Raw genomic sequence first — 16,538 nt, forward strand, 5'->3', positions numbered from 1 at the left:
ATACTTACATACTATTGTTTGTACAGATGAACGTGGTACCGTCAGGCGTTTGGAAATTGCTCCCAAGGATGAACCAGGCTTGTGGGGGTCTACAGTTGTTTTTCTGATGTCTTGGCTGATTTATTTTGATTTTCCCATGATGTCAAGCAAAGAGGCACTGAGTCTGAAGGTAGGCCTTGAAATACATCCACAGGTACACCTCCAATTGACTCAAATTATGTTAATTAGCCTATCAGAAGCTTCTAAAGCCATGACATAACTTTCTGGAATTTCCCAAGCTGTTTAAAGGCACAATCAACTTAGTGTATGTAAACTTCTGACACACTGGAATTGTGATACAGTGAATTATAAGTGAAATAATCTGTCTGTAAACAATTGTTGGAAAAATTACTTGTGTCATGCACAAAGTAGATGTCCTAACCGACTTGCCAAAACTATAGTTCATTTTTAGGGACATTTTTAGGGACATTTCATCTCGACGGTTGACGGCAGTGACCTCCAAATAGCATTACATGGGATGATGTATGAGAACTCAGCACATCCCAATCAGTTCTGTCAGAATGAGTTATTACTTTTCATTGTTTGTAGCTATTTCCTCACCAACGTTTCAAAACCTGATCCCCAAAACTTGGCTACCCCACTAATAAAGTGTTTGACATTATTAGTTTGTGTAGCCAACTGGGGGAAAAGGGATTGCTTAAGGCAAGAGGACAGGGTAATTGACTTTTTGAGAGCAGAGTAATTGGGCTATTTGTTTTAACAATCATTGAGCTAACTACAAAAGAAATAACCTACTCCAGCCTCTCTTCGCTTTTCCATTGATCCTGTGCTTCAGTATTCTGCACCCTCACTGCTGTGGAACTAGCTTCATTCCAGACAAGTGGTGTCTTGTATTTGCTGTGGCCAAACACCTTTCCCCTTGGCTTTCTCTCTAAATACACACAGGTACACACACACACACACACACACACACACACACACACAGAGTGAGTGAGTGAGAGTAAGACACACAGAGAAAAACACACCTACCAACACTATGACACACACACAATCACATTAAATCACTAGCAGAACACCATTACGGTAATGAAATGAGGTGGACGCAGCAGATATCTTTTAATTGAACAGCTGAAAACTATAATGGAAATGCTGCTTGTAATGGGAGAGAGCACTATCAACGAGAATCATGCTGTATGAAAATGTGTGAATTTAATTCCAGTAGTAGGTTCATTTCTGCAATCATACATTTGATTGGCTCTGAAGCTTGATATCTCAAGGTGCCTGAACTTGATTTATGGAAGAATAATGAGAGGGAGGCTTTAAATGGTCTTCATGTTATCTCCTCAGCTACACAGGCCGTTACCCCGGCACTTGCTGTCTTATAAAAACATCCTATTCAGCAAATAAACCAATTGGGCTTTAAAAGAAATGTCCCATCTGAGTTTTACACAAAGCCCTCTTCTAAGAGCATGTGTGCTCAAATGAAAAAATATTATAGTGTATACTATGGTAGGAATACTATAGTATTCACTGTAGTGTTTTTACAGACTTTACTGTAGTATTTACTGTAGATTTCTGTAGTATTTACAGTTTACCATAGTATAAATGGTGTTGTAAGAAAAAGTATATACTACTATGTTTTTGCGGACTGTAGTATTTACTGTGGTATTTTTGCGGACTGTAGTAAACTGTAGTACTTACTGTAGTGTTTTTGGGGACATTACTGTAGTATTTACTAATGTTTTTGTTTTATTATCTTTGATATAGAAGTGGGGGGCTTTCTCCCTGAGGAAACCTACTGTAGAAATAGCACGTTTTCCATAACCTGAAGGTAGGTAGGACTGGGTTCTGAGTGGAGAGTTAAGAGCTTCTGCTCTTTTCTATAATCTGTAGGTAACACAATATATGGGGCGGCAGGGTAGCCTAGTGGTTAGAGTGTTGGACTAGTAACCAAAAGGTTGCAAGTTCAAATCCCGAGCTGATAAGGTACAACTCTGTTGTTCTGCCCCTGAACAGGCAGTTAACCAAATGTTCCTAGGCTGCCATTGAAAATAAGAATTTGTTCTTAACTGACTTGCCTGGTTAAATAAAGATTTTTTTTAAATAAAAAAAATATGGTCTATACTTAGCATGCAGGTTTCAGTTTTAACCTGGTTATCTTCAACATCAAGCCTTGACCACCATCTTGTATTGTTTATCTCCCCTCAGGACGTTCCCCAAGCCCCCGCGGAAGGCCAAGGCTCAAGAGCTGAAGGGCAGGAGGGTGTTTGGTGTATCCCTCCTCCACAGTATGCAGCAGACAGGGGAACCTCTACCCCCTAGCATCCTCAAGGCTCTATTCTATCTGAGGACAGAGTGTCTCGATCAGGTACTGGACTCGTTAACCTCCTGTACCACCAGTAGATGTAGTATTGCTCATACATTATTCAAGAAATAGTTAGGGTCAGGCTTTAAAGGGACAGTCCACCCCAATTTCAAAGTTGGTTAGATGTTTTGATATCTAAAATTGTCTAATATACACCCCCACCCCCCTCAGGTGAGACTCACCTTCACTCTCTCATCCCCTCAGGTGGGTCTGTTCCGTAAGTCGGGGGTGAAGTCTCGTATCCAGTACCTGCGTGACATGGTGGAGGCAGACCCAGAGGGTGCGTCTTACGAGGGACAATCAGCATTCGATGTGGCTGATATGGTGAAACAGTATTTCAGAGATCTACCAGAACCTGTGTTCTCCAGCAAACTCTGCGAGTCCTTCCTGCATATCTACCAATGTAAGTGGACAGAATCTGCGTGACTGACTGTACTACCTAATCATAATGTTAATGATGGTTAAGTAGGCATTGTGAAACCAATTTTAGACATTTGTACAGTATAATCAATCCTAATCAATCCACCACTCCAGTCTAACATCGCTCACCCCTTCCTCATCCTCCACAGACTTCCCCAAAGACCAGCAGTTCTGTGCGGCCCAGGCGGCCATCTTCCTCCTGCCAGATGAGCACAGGGAGGCCCTGCAGACACTCCTCCTCTTCCTCCGAGATGTGGTGGGCTGCGTGGACGAGAACCAGATGACCCCCACCAACATCGCTGTGTGCCTTGCCCCCTCTCTCTTCCACCTCAACACTCTGAAGAGAGAGGGCAACCCAGCCAGGTACGGTGCACCGCCTTCTGGGAAGGAGGAAGTCGTCAAGTTGCCCCTGGAATCTAGGGTCTAGATCTAGGGTCTAGGGCTGATCTAAGATCAGTTTGGTGGATTTGGCCCTTATGGTTGAAGTTAGGATTGGGGGAGTGTAAGGTGACCCTGGAACGGTGCAACTTCTAGACGAGAAGTGGTCTGGAGATCTGGGTCCCACATTGTTAAAGTTATATCATTCCCTCTTACCAGCTTCGCCCTGATGCTAGGACAGTAGAGTCCTTGCCCATCTCCTGAAAATTGTCTGAAACCCTACCTCTTGAAAGAGTATCTTAAATCTTTCCCCCCAACCCCTCAAAAAAACATTTGCTCTTGTCTTTTCCTACTAACACTGATTTGCCGATAACTTCTTTATTGAGGAAAAACGTACTTAGTACGACTGTGACATGCGGTTGTCTCACTTAGCTATCTTTAGATGAATGCACTAACTGTAAGTCGCTCTGGATAAGAGTGTCTGCTAAATGACTAAAATGTACATGTAAAATGTCTTCCGTTGTTGCATAAGATTACTCCGGTACGCTTTGCTTTGTGTTCATCGCCACAACAGCAGATTTAAAATTGTCTGTTTTTGACATGTTGTTTTAGTTTTTCCTTCTTATGCTGTGTCAGATTGATGGGTTGTTTAAATTCCTAGAGATTACATCAACTGTGGTAATCTAGTCAAAACCCTATTTCCCTGTGTGGTAATGAATAGCTGTCAGCTGGGTTTATTTTTTAAAATTGTATTTATATATTTTTTATTTAACTAGACAAGTCAGTTAAGAACAAATTCTTATTTTATGACAGCCTACCCTGGCCAAACCCTCCCCTAATGACGCTAGGCCAATTGTGCGCCACCCTATGTGACTCCCGATCACAGCTGGTTGTGACACAGCCCAGGATCGAACCAGGGTCTGTAGTGACGCCTCTAGCACTGAGATGAAGTGCCTTAGACCGCTGTGCCACTCAGGAGTTTAATCACAGCGTGAGAGAGAAACTTATGTAACCCTACTGAATCTCCCATCTCGCCTTTCTCAGATAGAGGAGATTTCATATCTGTAATACTAGTCAGCTGGTTACTACAAGAGAATGGGAAGGAGAGGGAGTGGGAGAAAGGGAGGGAAAGAGGGAGAGTGACAGGAAGAGGGAAAGAGAGAAAGAGGGAGGGAGAGAGAAAGAGATGGCCCAAGTGACTCATTTTTTAAAACACATCAGTCTTTGAACTTTGTTTTTGACTCTGGCACTCTCATTAACTTCACAAGACTGGTTATCTGTAGTTGTTGGCTCTGAAGTGAAGCGCTGCGAAGATAGACACTCGCACACACACACGCACACAGACACACACACACTTAGCTGCACACACTCTGCTGACACCCTGTATTCTGACAGCATGTCTAGAAGTTCCACTTCACATTGAAAAGTGGCATTGTGGACCTAGTGATGTCACATAGCACAGGCCTGATTGTGTCTGATGTAGAGAGACAATATACCTCTCCTCCTCCCCCTCTCTTCCTCCTCCTCCTCGTATAATGCCAGCCTGTCCAGGGGAGCCAGTTAGCTCAACCATTTCCCCACAGGCTGTCAGAGTAGAGCACAGATGGAAGTCATAACACAACACAATAAACACTCTGTATCTCCCATCACTGGAAACAGAGCTATGCCTTGAAACATGTCACACTAGGAACAATGACCCAAACAAATAAACTCTACTCACATGAACTGTTGTGTTGTGGCACATTGTGCTTCAAGGATACAGGGATGTTAGTAAAAATGTAACTGCTTTGCTTTTGCGACATGTTTTTCTTGGTTTGGAAGTCGATGCTGACGTTTCTTTTTACATAAGCATTGAATACCAGTCTGCTTGCAAGGATCTCCAAAAACTGTAGGCGAGTATAGAGTAATGGCAAATCAGTACCCCCGAAATCTTTAACTCTGATGTAATGACATTACCTGTTTCTCTGACCTAGGTCGAGCCACAGGAAGTACAGCCTGGGTAGGCCTGACCAAAGGGACCTGAGTGAGAACCTGGCCGCTACACAGGGCCTTGCCCACATGGTGACAGAGTCCCTACGCCTCCTTCAGGTACACACTACAGTACAGTTACAGTACAGCCTGTTCTAGCCACACTAATTAACATCACGTGTGCACAGTGTGTGGGTGTTACAAGACTCAGCACAGCACACACCACTCTCTCATGAGTGTACTCTCACTGTGCAGTAGTATTTACTGTACAGTACATTAGAAAAAGCAGGAAGGCACTTCCCTATTGTTCACAACCGTAAACAGCAGGGTAGCAGCAGGGTAGCCTAGTGGTTAGAGTGTTGGACTAGTAACCAGAAGGTTGCAAGTTCAAACCCCTGAGCTGACAAGGTACAAATCTGTCGTTCTGCCCCTGAACAAGCAGTTAACCCACTGTTCCTAGGCCGTCATTGAAAATAAGAATTTGTTCTTAACTGACTTGCCTAGTTAAATAAATAAAAAATAAAAAACCAGGGATGGCAACTTTGATGGGGGTGGGGGCCACAGGAAAACAGAGGGGCCACAGTGGGTCCCACATCCATATACCCCTGCCAACCATGTTTTCGAAATTGCACCTTGTATATTCTATTATTCTAACTCTCAACAGTAAATTGAGACTTTGACTAAGTTCCTAAAAAATGAAACATTTAATAATTTGTATTTTTGTGTAAAATTGGTCCACGGACCTACAAAAGGGGAGCCCGCGGGCCACCTGCTATAAACCATCTGCAGGGGAAATTAAATGAAGAGGCACTTCATCTATGTTATTCAGTTCAGTCAGTTCATTGCATTTACTTGATGAAACAGAATAAAAATATTAGAAAACAAGAATTTATTAATTTACTAAGAGCCAACAACAGGCTCTTAGTCACCATATCTTCGCTTGATGCAATAGCATATCGATTGGTCAAGAATTCATACAGTATATCTTGTGACAGACGTTAACATGCAATATTTGTATCTGGGTGTCAAGATTAAGTCATATGTGACCTTATGTGGAAAAAGTCTAGCTAACTCTTCCTCTCTCTTTCCAGCTTCCAGAGTTCTGGCCAGACCAGAGTGTGTGCAGCCCCAGTGAGGAGGCTCTCTGGGCGGATGGGGGTCGGAGTTCGCCCTCTCAGGGTGGGGAGGAGGAGCAGGATGAGAGGGCCAGACTGGACCAGACCACCCAGCACCTGCTGAGAGAGGCCAGGGAGAAAAGCCAAGGCTGGGAGTTGTGCTCTGGACCAGACCAAGTGGACCTGGCCATTAAGAAGGTGTGCGATGGAATCTGATGTAATTAATGAATGAATGACAAACAAATGAATGGATGGATGAATTAAGGAACTAACAAATTAATGAAATAGTAGTCACATAACATATAATAGATACAGTATATCACAAAAGTGAGTACACCCCTCACATTTTTGTAAATATGAGTATATCTTTTTATGTGACAACACTGAAGAAATGACACTTTGCTACAATGTAAAGTGGTGAGTGTACAGCTTGTATAACAGTGTACATTTGCTGTCCCCTCAAAATAACTCAACACACAGCCATTAATGTCTAAACCGCTGGTAACAAAAGTGAGTACACCCCTAGGTGAAAATTGGGCCTAAAGTGTCAATATCTTGTGTGGCCATCATTTTCCAGCACTGCCTTAACCCTCTTGGGCATGGAGTTCACCAGAGCTTCACAGGTTGCCACTGGAGTCCTCTTCCACTCCTCCATGATGACATCACGGAGCTGGTAGATGTTAGAGACCTTGCACTCCTCCACCTTCCGTTTGAGGATGCCCCACATATGCTCAATAGGGTTTAGGTCTGGAGACATGCTTGGCCAGTCCATCACCTTTACCCTCAGCTTCTTTAGCAAGGCAGTGGTCGTCTTGGAGGTGTGTTTGGGGTCGTTATCATGTTGGAATACTGCCCTGCGGCCCAGTCTCTGAAGGGAGGGGATCATGCTCTGCTTCAGTATGTCACAGTACATGTTGGCATTCATGGTTCCCTCAATGAACTGTAGCTCCCCAGTGCCGGCAGCATTCATGCAGCCCCAGACCATGACACTCCCACCACCATGCTTGACTGTAGGCAAGACACACTTGTCTTTGTACTCCTCACCTGGTTGCAGCCACACACGCTTGACACCAACTGAACCAAATAAGTTTATCTTGGTCTCATCAGACCGCAGGACATGGTTCCAGTAATCCATGTCCTTAGTCTGCTTGTCTTCAGCAAATTGTTTGCGGGCTTTTTTTGTGCATCATCTTTAGAAGAGGCTTCCTTCTGGGACGACAGCCATGCAGACCAATTTGATGCAGTGTACGGCGTCTGGTCTGAGCACTGACAGGCTGACCCCCCCACCCCTTCAACCTCTGCAGCAATGCTGGCAGCACTCATATGTCTATTTCCCAAAGACAACCTCTGGATATGACACTGAGCACGTGCACTCAACTTCTTTGGTCGACCATGGCGAGGCCTGTTCTGAGTGGAACCTGTCCAGTTAAACCGCTGTATGGTCTTGGCCACCGTGCTGCAGTTCAGTTTCAGGGTCTTGGCAATCTTCTTATAGCCCAGGCCATCTTTATGTAGAGCAACAATTATTTTTTTCAGATCCTCAGAGAGTTCTTTGCCAGTGACCAGTCAGTATGAAGGAGTGTGAGAGTGATGACACCAAATTTAACACACCTGCTCCCCATTCACACCTGAGACCTTGTAACACTAATGAGTCACATGACACCGGGGAGGGAAAATGGCTAATTGGGCCCAATTTGGACATTTTCACTTAGGGGTGTACTCACTTTTGTTGCCAGTGGTTTAGACATTAACGGCTGTGTGGTGAGTTATTTTGAGGGGACAGCAAATGTACACTGTTATACAAGCTGTACACTCACCACTTTACATTGTAGCAAAGTGTCATCTCTTCAGTGTTGTCACATGAAAAGATATACTCAAATATTTACAAAAATGTGAGGGGTGTACTCATTTTTGTGATATACTGTAAAAGTTACTGCTTGGTTACAATGCACCCCCTGGTCACATGGTTGTGAAATGTTTTTTTCTGAGAGCACACCAAAACAACACCACCTATAAAGAATACTGCTGACTATTAAAATGGTTATTATGTATGAGTCAACATCGAAACACCATTGATTGTCCAGTTAGTCAGACCAATTAACTTTTTACTGCAGTGGACTAAATCAGGGTTATGCAGTGTTTCTTGGTAGTCCTAAATAAATCTATTTTGAAACAAAAGAATACACCTCACACACATGGTTATGGGCAACAACAACAAAAAAACTGTCCAATGTCAGATATGGATTTGAAATGTATTCAATTTTGAGTTTGCATCCCAATATAACACTTTATATACATCACAGAAGACTGAAATAAGACAAAACCGTTTGACATAAAAACACCGGATTTTCAGTGTTTTAAAAACATAATATTTAGTAATTATGGAAAGTTTTTTTTTTAATAAAAAAAAAAAAAATGGAATTATGAAAAATATTAATAACATTCCACCAATGAGGCCACTAGAGGGCCACTATTTGGTCATTTGACTGCAGGAAAGCACACTGAGAATTTGAGCTGAGATATGTTCAAAATCAGATTCTCACAATAGGTCTCAAACACTCTTCCTCTCCTTCCCCGCCCTCTCCATACCAGGTGGATGACGGCTGGCCGCTGCGGTTGTGGAAGGGCTCCATTGAGGTGGATGCCCCCCAGAAAGAGGCCCTCCAGCGGGTCCTGAGGGAGCAGGGTCTTTGGGAGAAGACCCTCAAACAGTCAGCAGTAGTCCAGAACCTGACAAAGGACACTGAGATCTATCGCTACCTCCTGCAGGGCCTGGGACCCCGACCGCCACAGGAGCACCTCCTGCTCAGGTAATGAGGTGTTGCCAGGCCAATTCTGCACAGCGCTGCACGATGCTGCATGGGTCTTTAGGCAGGCTGCTGACTCTGCTGAGTAGAAGGGACAGATGAGTCAGGGACAAACAGAGTTCAGCTTGGACTTGAACACTCTGGCTAAAGTTGTTTTGACATGTTGCTTGTTACTGTACTGTACCATTGCTACATGTTGGCATCACGGTGAATAATGAAAGAGCTAGTTTATACTAATCATGTTACATTAGTGTCAAAGTCAAAGGAATATTGACTGTTTACTCAAACACCTAGTCAAATGGTGGCTGAATATCTGAGGGTCTATTTCTCATGGAGCTTGATTCTGAAAGTCTGTTTTTAAATTAACCAGAAGAATCTTCTACAATTTTCTCATGCAGGACCTGGCAGTCAGACCCGTCGGCCGGACCTGTTTATGTGTCAGCTATATCTACAGAGCACCCTGAGGCCCCCATGGAGGGGGTGCGAGCCCAGGTCCACTCTTGTCTCTATTTGGTAGAACCCCTAGGGACCAAGAGGTCCCGACTCACACACCTCTGTCGCACAGATACCAGGTAAGCAAGACCGTGGGAGGGAGGGAGGGAGGGAGGGAGGGAGGGAGGGAGGGAGGGAGGGAGGGAGGGAGGGAGGGAGGGAGGGGGGAGGGGAGGGGGGAGGGAGGGAGGGAGGGAGGGAGGGAGGGAGGGAGGGAGGGAGGGAGGGAGGGAGGGAGGGAGGGAGGGAGGGAGGGAGGGAGGGAGGGAGGGGGAGGGAGGGAGGGAGGGAGGGAGGGAGGGAGGGAGGAAGGGAAGGGGGGAGAAAATGCACAGCCTTTAAAAAAATATATCCAGAGTCACGCTTATTCTTTACCTTCTGTAATGAGATATTCTCTGCTTTTGACTGCACCAGTATCTCAAGTGCGATCACTGCCTCTCAAAAGAGGCACATTCATCTAGAGAAGGAAAAGAATGAATAGAAAGGCACCCCTGGTGCACACATGATTTAGCCCTCTTCACATTTCCTTATAGATTTGCTGCTTCTTACCTGATTCATTTATTCCCTGCATGATTCTGCTGGGTTGTTCTGTAGAGTACCGCTGTTTCCATTTGTTTCGGACGATTTAATGAAACAAGCCATGCAATGGAAAACAGGTGTCTAGAAGCACACAGAGAGAGAGAGAAGGGGGAGGAGAGGGAGATAGAAAAGTGTGAAAGGGAATGAGGGGGGCATAGAGAGGGACAGTAGGAGAGAGTGTTCTACCCTGCATTATACTGGGCGCTATTGTGCTGCTCCAATAGCCCACCATCAGTAGGGGTAGTTGACTACTCACTTAGGGCACGATTCCGATTTAGAAATGTACGTCATTCCTAAGCAAGCGTTTCCTATACACTTCTGAGTATTTGGTATTCAGACTTACCTTATTCAGTTGCATAACAGGCTTTGCAAGTGTGGTTCCCTTGTGCACGCTGAATAAATGTTATTCAACCACTGAAAACCCTCCCACTTGGTGGCCAACAGATTTTCTTGTGGAGTTTTAACTCAATAGGGTTATCAGTACATTTCTCTTAAGCCATCCCTTTAAAAATGGTGGACATTTCATTCTAATTTTGTTGACAGACTAGAATACATGGAGAGAACGGTTGTAGAAAATAGGGATCAATGAAAGAAATCCATGTAAATACAGTATATGCATATTAGTCTCCATTTCAACACCAACTGGCAGATTAAAAAAATACTCCGATTTTGTAGATTATTTTTGACACATTTTAGCAGTGGTGGAAAAAGTACCCAATTACCATACTTGAGTTAAAGTTAAGATAACTTAAAAGAAAATGACTCAAGTGAAAGTCGCCTAGTAAAATACTGCTTCAGTAAAAGTATTTGGTTTTAAATGTACTTAAGTATCAAAAGTAAAAGTATAAAGCATTTCAAATGTCTTATATTAAGCAAACCAGATGACACGATTTTCTTGTTTTTTTTATTTACGGATAGCCCGGGGCACACTCAGACAGACATCATTTACAAACAAAGCGTCTGTGTTTAGTGAGTCTGCCAGATCAGAGGCAGACTGCTAAGCATTCAAAATGTATCAACTACTTTTGGGTGTCAGGGAAAATGTAAGGAGTAAAAAGTACATTATTATCTTTAGGAATGTAGTGGAGTAAAAGTAAAAGTTATCAAAAATATAAATAGTAAAGTACAGATACGCCAAAAAACTAAGTAGTACTTAAAAGTATTTTTACTCTACACAGCATTTTAGGATTAGGAAAAACTGTATGAATCATACAAAAAAACAGGTTTGAGGAGCTTTTACGCAAAGAATACATTGATGAATCAAAAATTTCCACATTCAATTCTTTAACACATGGTGATGTTGGTAGACTAGTGTACAATAGTACTGTGGGTTATACCCTCATCCATTGCCTGCATTAACCATGGAACTGTGTAATGACACAGCCAAGTATTGCGCCATGCGTCAGGTTCAAACTTACTGCTTGGTCTGCGCTCCGCTCCATAACGACTTAATGTATTTTTTTATATTATCTACTGGTACTAATGAACCTCAGCAACAACCACACGGCCGTGATAGCGTTTACAGAGGAAGCAAATGAAGGTAAACGAAACAATGTAATTAAATGGAATGATAATTTAGGCTATAGGCATACTAACTGAAGGGAACTAACATTAAATTGCCAGTTGAATGTGTTGTTTTTAGACCTACTGACAGTAGATACTGATTGTGGCAATTCTTTTAACATGATAGAAATAGGAAACAGAGAAAGTCGAGGGAGCCTATAATTAAGACATTCGAGAGTTCCCATCCCTGCGAGATAGAAGGCCATATAATTACAATTCTGCATAATGGCACAGCACGCTTCAGTTTGCTGCCATATGACTGGTTTCACATTTGTCTCCAGCGATTCTAAGATATATATAAAACAAGAGTCATTTATATTTACAATGCCCTTATCCAAATGGATCACAAATGTACCTACTGGAGCTCTTACCAATAGCTCGTATTTAGTTGTAAATTATAGTGCATGGAGAATGGTGTTATTTCAATCAGAAAAAAGTCGATACTTTATCCACTTGGAACTGGTAGGTTCGCTAGACCTTATTCAAATAAAATCATATTGGTCACATACACGTGTTTAGTAGATGTTATTGCGGGTGTAGCAAAATGCTTGTATTCATGGTTTCCTCTCGTGTAAAATTGGTGTAATTATTAGGGAATAATGTGGAGGTCAGAATACGGTGTATCTTAGACACTCCTCCGCCACACCTTCATTTATTCAATCTCCATCCAAAACAAAGTGCAGGTGAATAGCACACTATTCTCATGCTTTAGTTCAAGGTCGGAATACGCATAGAGAGAAAAGTGCATAAAAGGGAATTCCGTTCCATTTACGAGTGCTTAATTCTGGTCAGAATCAGGGCCTCAACCACACACTCATCACACTAGGCAGCACAGAGAGATTTGAACTAGACGGTTTGCCAACAAGACAGATTCACACGATTATGATGATTATCTCTGCAGGGTTTTCTCACTTCATTACATCAGAACTGAGCGGTAACGGAGATAACATCTCTGCCTCATTCTACTCTCTTTAAATACTCATAGAAGAGAGCTTTGCAGGCCTAACATATTGGGTTTATTTGCAGTGCTAGTGGCATTAGGTTTTGAGTACTTGTTGGCTTATCGTCGATAATCAACTCACTGTTCTTTGGTCTGCTGAGCTTAATAGTGAAAGCCAATGACACTGGTATCGAGGAAATTGAAAGTGAAATGTACTTTGTCAGTGTGTCTCTTACACCAAGGTTTGGTTGCGTTCCAGGCAGTCTATATTGCAGTCATGCTATATCCCACTGGACACAGATGTCAATTCAACATCTATTCCACATTGGTTTGATGTAATTTCATTGAAATGACATGGAAACAAAGTGGATTCAACCACTGTGTGCCCAGTGGGATACAGCAACCAATGGTTGCTCGTCAAGTCATTTACTTTGCAGTCACGCATCAGATTGCTATATAATATGGTTATGTCTGGCAGGCAACTGCAATGTAGTCTGCCTGAAATACGGCCTTTGTGTCTCTCTGACTGTCTCATCTGAACCCTGGTGATGCTTCGTGTGTACTACCTTCCTGTTACTGTGTGTGATGTCCAGGGGCCGATCCAAGGAATGGCACAACAGAGTGAGTGGACACCTACTGGCCTCCAACCTTCTGGCTATCAGAGACTCATTCAGACCAGACCACAGTGAGACCAAGATCTAAGTAATAGCTCCGAGACATAACCCAGTCCTCATCTACCCCGAGAGGAGGACAGATGAGGAGAGAACAACACAAACAGACAGAAGCCTGCAGGCATACAGCTGTAGCAGAGAGGACTGAAGGAGGGGGTGGAAGGCAGGAGGGGGAGCTGAGAAGTCGTCTTAAACCCAAGACCTGATATGAATTCCAGAAACATATATATTTTTTTATGGAGACAATTGCCCCTGCGGACTCGCAGCAGGGGTTGTCTGATGAAGTGTTCAGGTGGAGGCGGCTGAGCTTTTCATTATCAAGAGTTATGTGGGAGCCTGCCACCATGATGGAACATCTCATCCCATTTGAGTGACTGTTTCAGGCCTAATGCATGGCAGGGGGGCCTCCGACAGAGCGCTGCCAGACACCACAGGTTTTAAGAGTTAATAACAGGACCTGGGTAACAGTTCAGATATACCAAGAGCAGATCTACCTCTTCGGAGAGAAAAGCCTCGGTTGCATCACGCTTTGAAGCGGGACAAAGTTAAGGATTCAGGAAAGCTTCCTCTTGCAGTTGTGAATTGGGAAGATTCTCATGTACATGTGTGCCATTGTGGCAGATATTCTGCGAGGCACGTTGTACTCTGTATTTATTATTTTACTGTCAAAGGGATTGTCTAATTACTTCATTTTAGTTGTATGTGTATTTGACTTGACACTTGTGTTTCTCTGGTAATGTTGTAAATTTCAAAATGTATCACAGTATACTCACTAAAAGGGTCAGTTACACTCTATGTTTATAGATGTACATATTCATGAATGTGTAGTTTATCTAATTACATTTTATTATTGACTTTTATTATTCCTCAAAATTATTTAACAAAATATTTGTATTCAGAAATATTCAAATAGATTTACTTAAATATTGGTTTTCAAGCTTTAGGAAAACTGCAGCATACCCTTTTTGTAATACGTGTGTTGAATCAAAATGACAACTGATTAAAATGTTGATTTCTCTAGTCTTCTTGCTTTGTGTGTGTATGTGTGTGTTGTGATAGTCTGCTTGAATCCCAGCCAGCCAGTCACACTGATTGTTTTCTCTGAAGACCCTGAAATAGCTAACAGCCAGAGGAAGATGACGTCACTCAGTGCTTTTATCACACAGAAGATTCAGGTCTGGGCTTATGATGATGTTGATTTCCAAAGACAAAAATTCTCTCCCTCCCTCTGTTACAATATGCTTAGGAAATGATTTACGCTGTCAAACTGCCCACTCGTGTCATATTTGCATAATGACATTTGCATATCTTATTGATTTAATCTCCTAGATCACATTATTGAATCCCCTTTAAGCACCTAGTACTGAGGCATTCTCCTAAGATCATGAATATGCTGAATAACTGCATGTGAAGGAGAAGTCAAAATACCTCACATGGTTAGGCTGGATATAAAAGGGGATTTTGTTGAATTTCTATAACAGTCTTTTAGAATAGAAATGTATAGCTTATAACAGGGCTAGTGCCTGTGGCGAAGATTTCAGATTGGGTTTGGGTAACGCCATCCCATATGGTTGAGCAATCCGGAAGTGTGACAACTTGATTCTGGTTGCGTTTACATGTTCAGCCCAATTCTGAACATTTTTTTCACGAATTGGTATTTCAACCATTCAGATGAGCTCTGATGTGAAAAGATCTGATGTGATTAGTCAAAAGATCAATTAGTGGATTTTTTTAAAGATTGGGCTGTCTTTGTAACTCAAAAGGTCAAGATGGAATCAAAGAGGCCAGAAATATTACTCCACTGACCCTTGACATCAAACCTCTCCTCCAATCACCTAACACAGGGCAGCCTAGTAGTATAGCACAAAAGACCTGGCTGTGACTACAGTCCATGGAAATTGAAGTAAACATTTGAGGAAAAACCCCATTCATTTTGTGCAGTGCAGTCCACTGCCTGGCTGAACCAGGGGCAGAATAAGACAAAACTATAGAGTACTGCTGAGGGATCTCTATTCCACTGTGAGTAAATCCTACTGCAGGTGTTATTGAAGTTTGGTGCCAAAACAATGTGGTAAACCATTTTCCTCCTGAAGCCTTTGTCAAAACACCTTCAGCACATTGTCCTTCAACCGGAGACATACGCACCAAAGTACCCATTTTGTGGAAGATTGATACATTTTTAATAAAGGCACTGGGAATCACTGTTCCAGTAGGTATTGAAGACTAGCTATAAAGTCATGCAGTGGAATGATAAAAGATTCATATATGGATATTTCATACATTCTGATGATGGTTCATACACAGACACTTATCACAGTGTATGAGCTCAACTCAAGTTTAGAGAGGTGATTTATATTGCTCATGGCATCCTTTACAGCGTAATACTAGTCTGTATCCATCTACAACAGTGCATAACTTTCCCACGGAAAACACAGCCTTACAATTAAAGTCTTGGCTGCCTCTGAGTGTGAGATTATCCTTTGTCAATAAATTAGTGATTTAGTGCACCTGCTAACACACAACACTTAGTTGCTATGACAGAGAATACCATGTTGGTTTTGAGGATTAATTAGGCTAGTCCAACTTCATTTGAGAGGCTAATGAGTATAATTTGAGGCCATGGATCTAATAGGTGAGCAACCACATGCTGTGGTACACTCAATAAAGCCCTGGCAAGGGGCAAAAGTCTTCACACAGAAATGGCTGAAGTGGAAAGCCATGGTGGACACCCTTTGCTCCAATGGACCCAAGAGGACCAACTAAGTAAAGCCAGTTAAGTCACAAGCTGTGTGAAATCACTGATGCACCTTGTTCATTGAATCTGCACAGAAAATATATGGTATTTAACTAACAAAGGAGCCCCTCCAACCATGACAGGATATTTGGCATTGAGACAAAGACAAACCGATTAGTCTTCTTGTTATTTCTCCTTCCCCTTGTTATCATGTGTAATTTAGAACTTAAGTCAAGTCTAATCAATATCTGGTCAGTCCACAGCTACCTGTGCAATGAGTAAATAATAAGCAATTGTCCATTTAGCTGGACAAATCAATTCCATTAATCACACAGCTGATTATCAGGATGGGACAAGGCATTCATCATTACTGTTCATTTAACCTTGGCGTGCAGGTAAATAGCCAGGGTGAGGATCTTCTACCACTGTCACTTGGGAGAACAACTGTTGTCCCCAAGTCTCTCTGTTGCTGACTCACACTTTAAGGCAAACTGTGCCTAGCCAAG

General features: G+C 42.6%; 1 protein-coding gene across 2 annotated transcripts in view; it reads left to right on the forward strand.

Annotated features, from left to right (window-relative positions):
• si:dkeyp-23e4.3 (rho GTPase-activating protein 7) overlaps positions 1-14,318 on the forward strand; it is a 115,095-nt gene extending 100,777 nt beyond the window's left edge. For both annotated transcript variants that reach the window (XM_042326844.1, XM_042326845.1), the window contains exons 7-14: positions 2,209-2,368; positions 2,570-2,768; positions 2,935-3,148; positions 5,137-5,251; positions 6,223-6,444; positions 8,839-9,056; positions 9,452-9,625; positions 13,221-14,318. In XM_042326844.1, the coding sequence (XP_042182778.1) occupies positions 2,209-2,368; positions 2,570-2,768; positions 2,935-3,148; positions 5,137-5,251; positions 6,223-6,444; positions 8,839-9,056; positions 9,452-9,625; positions 13,221-13,329 (1,411 nt within the window). In that variant the 3' untranslated portion in view covers positions 13,330-14,318. The remainder of the gene's footprint in view (positions 1-2,208; positions 2,369-2,569; positions 2,769-2,934; positions 3,149-5,136; positions 5,252-6,222; positions 6,445-8,838; positions 9,057-9,451; positions 9,626-13,220) is intronic.
• Positions 14,319-16,538: the final 2,220 nt, after the last annotated feature.

The sequence above is a fragment of the Oncorhynchus tshawytscha genome, linkage group LG09, assembly GCF_018296145.1.
Source record: "Oncorhynchus tshawytscha isolate Ot180627B linkage group LG09, Otsh_v2.0, whole genome shotgun sequence".
In the NCBI taxonomy this organism is placed as follows: domain Eukaryota; kingdom Metazoa; phylum Chordata; class Actinopteri; order Salmoniformes; family Salmonidae; genus Oncorhynchus; species Oncorhynchus tshawytscha.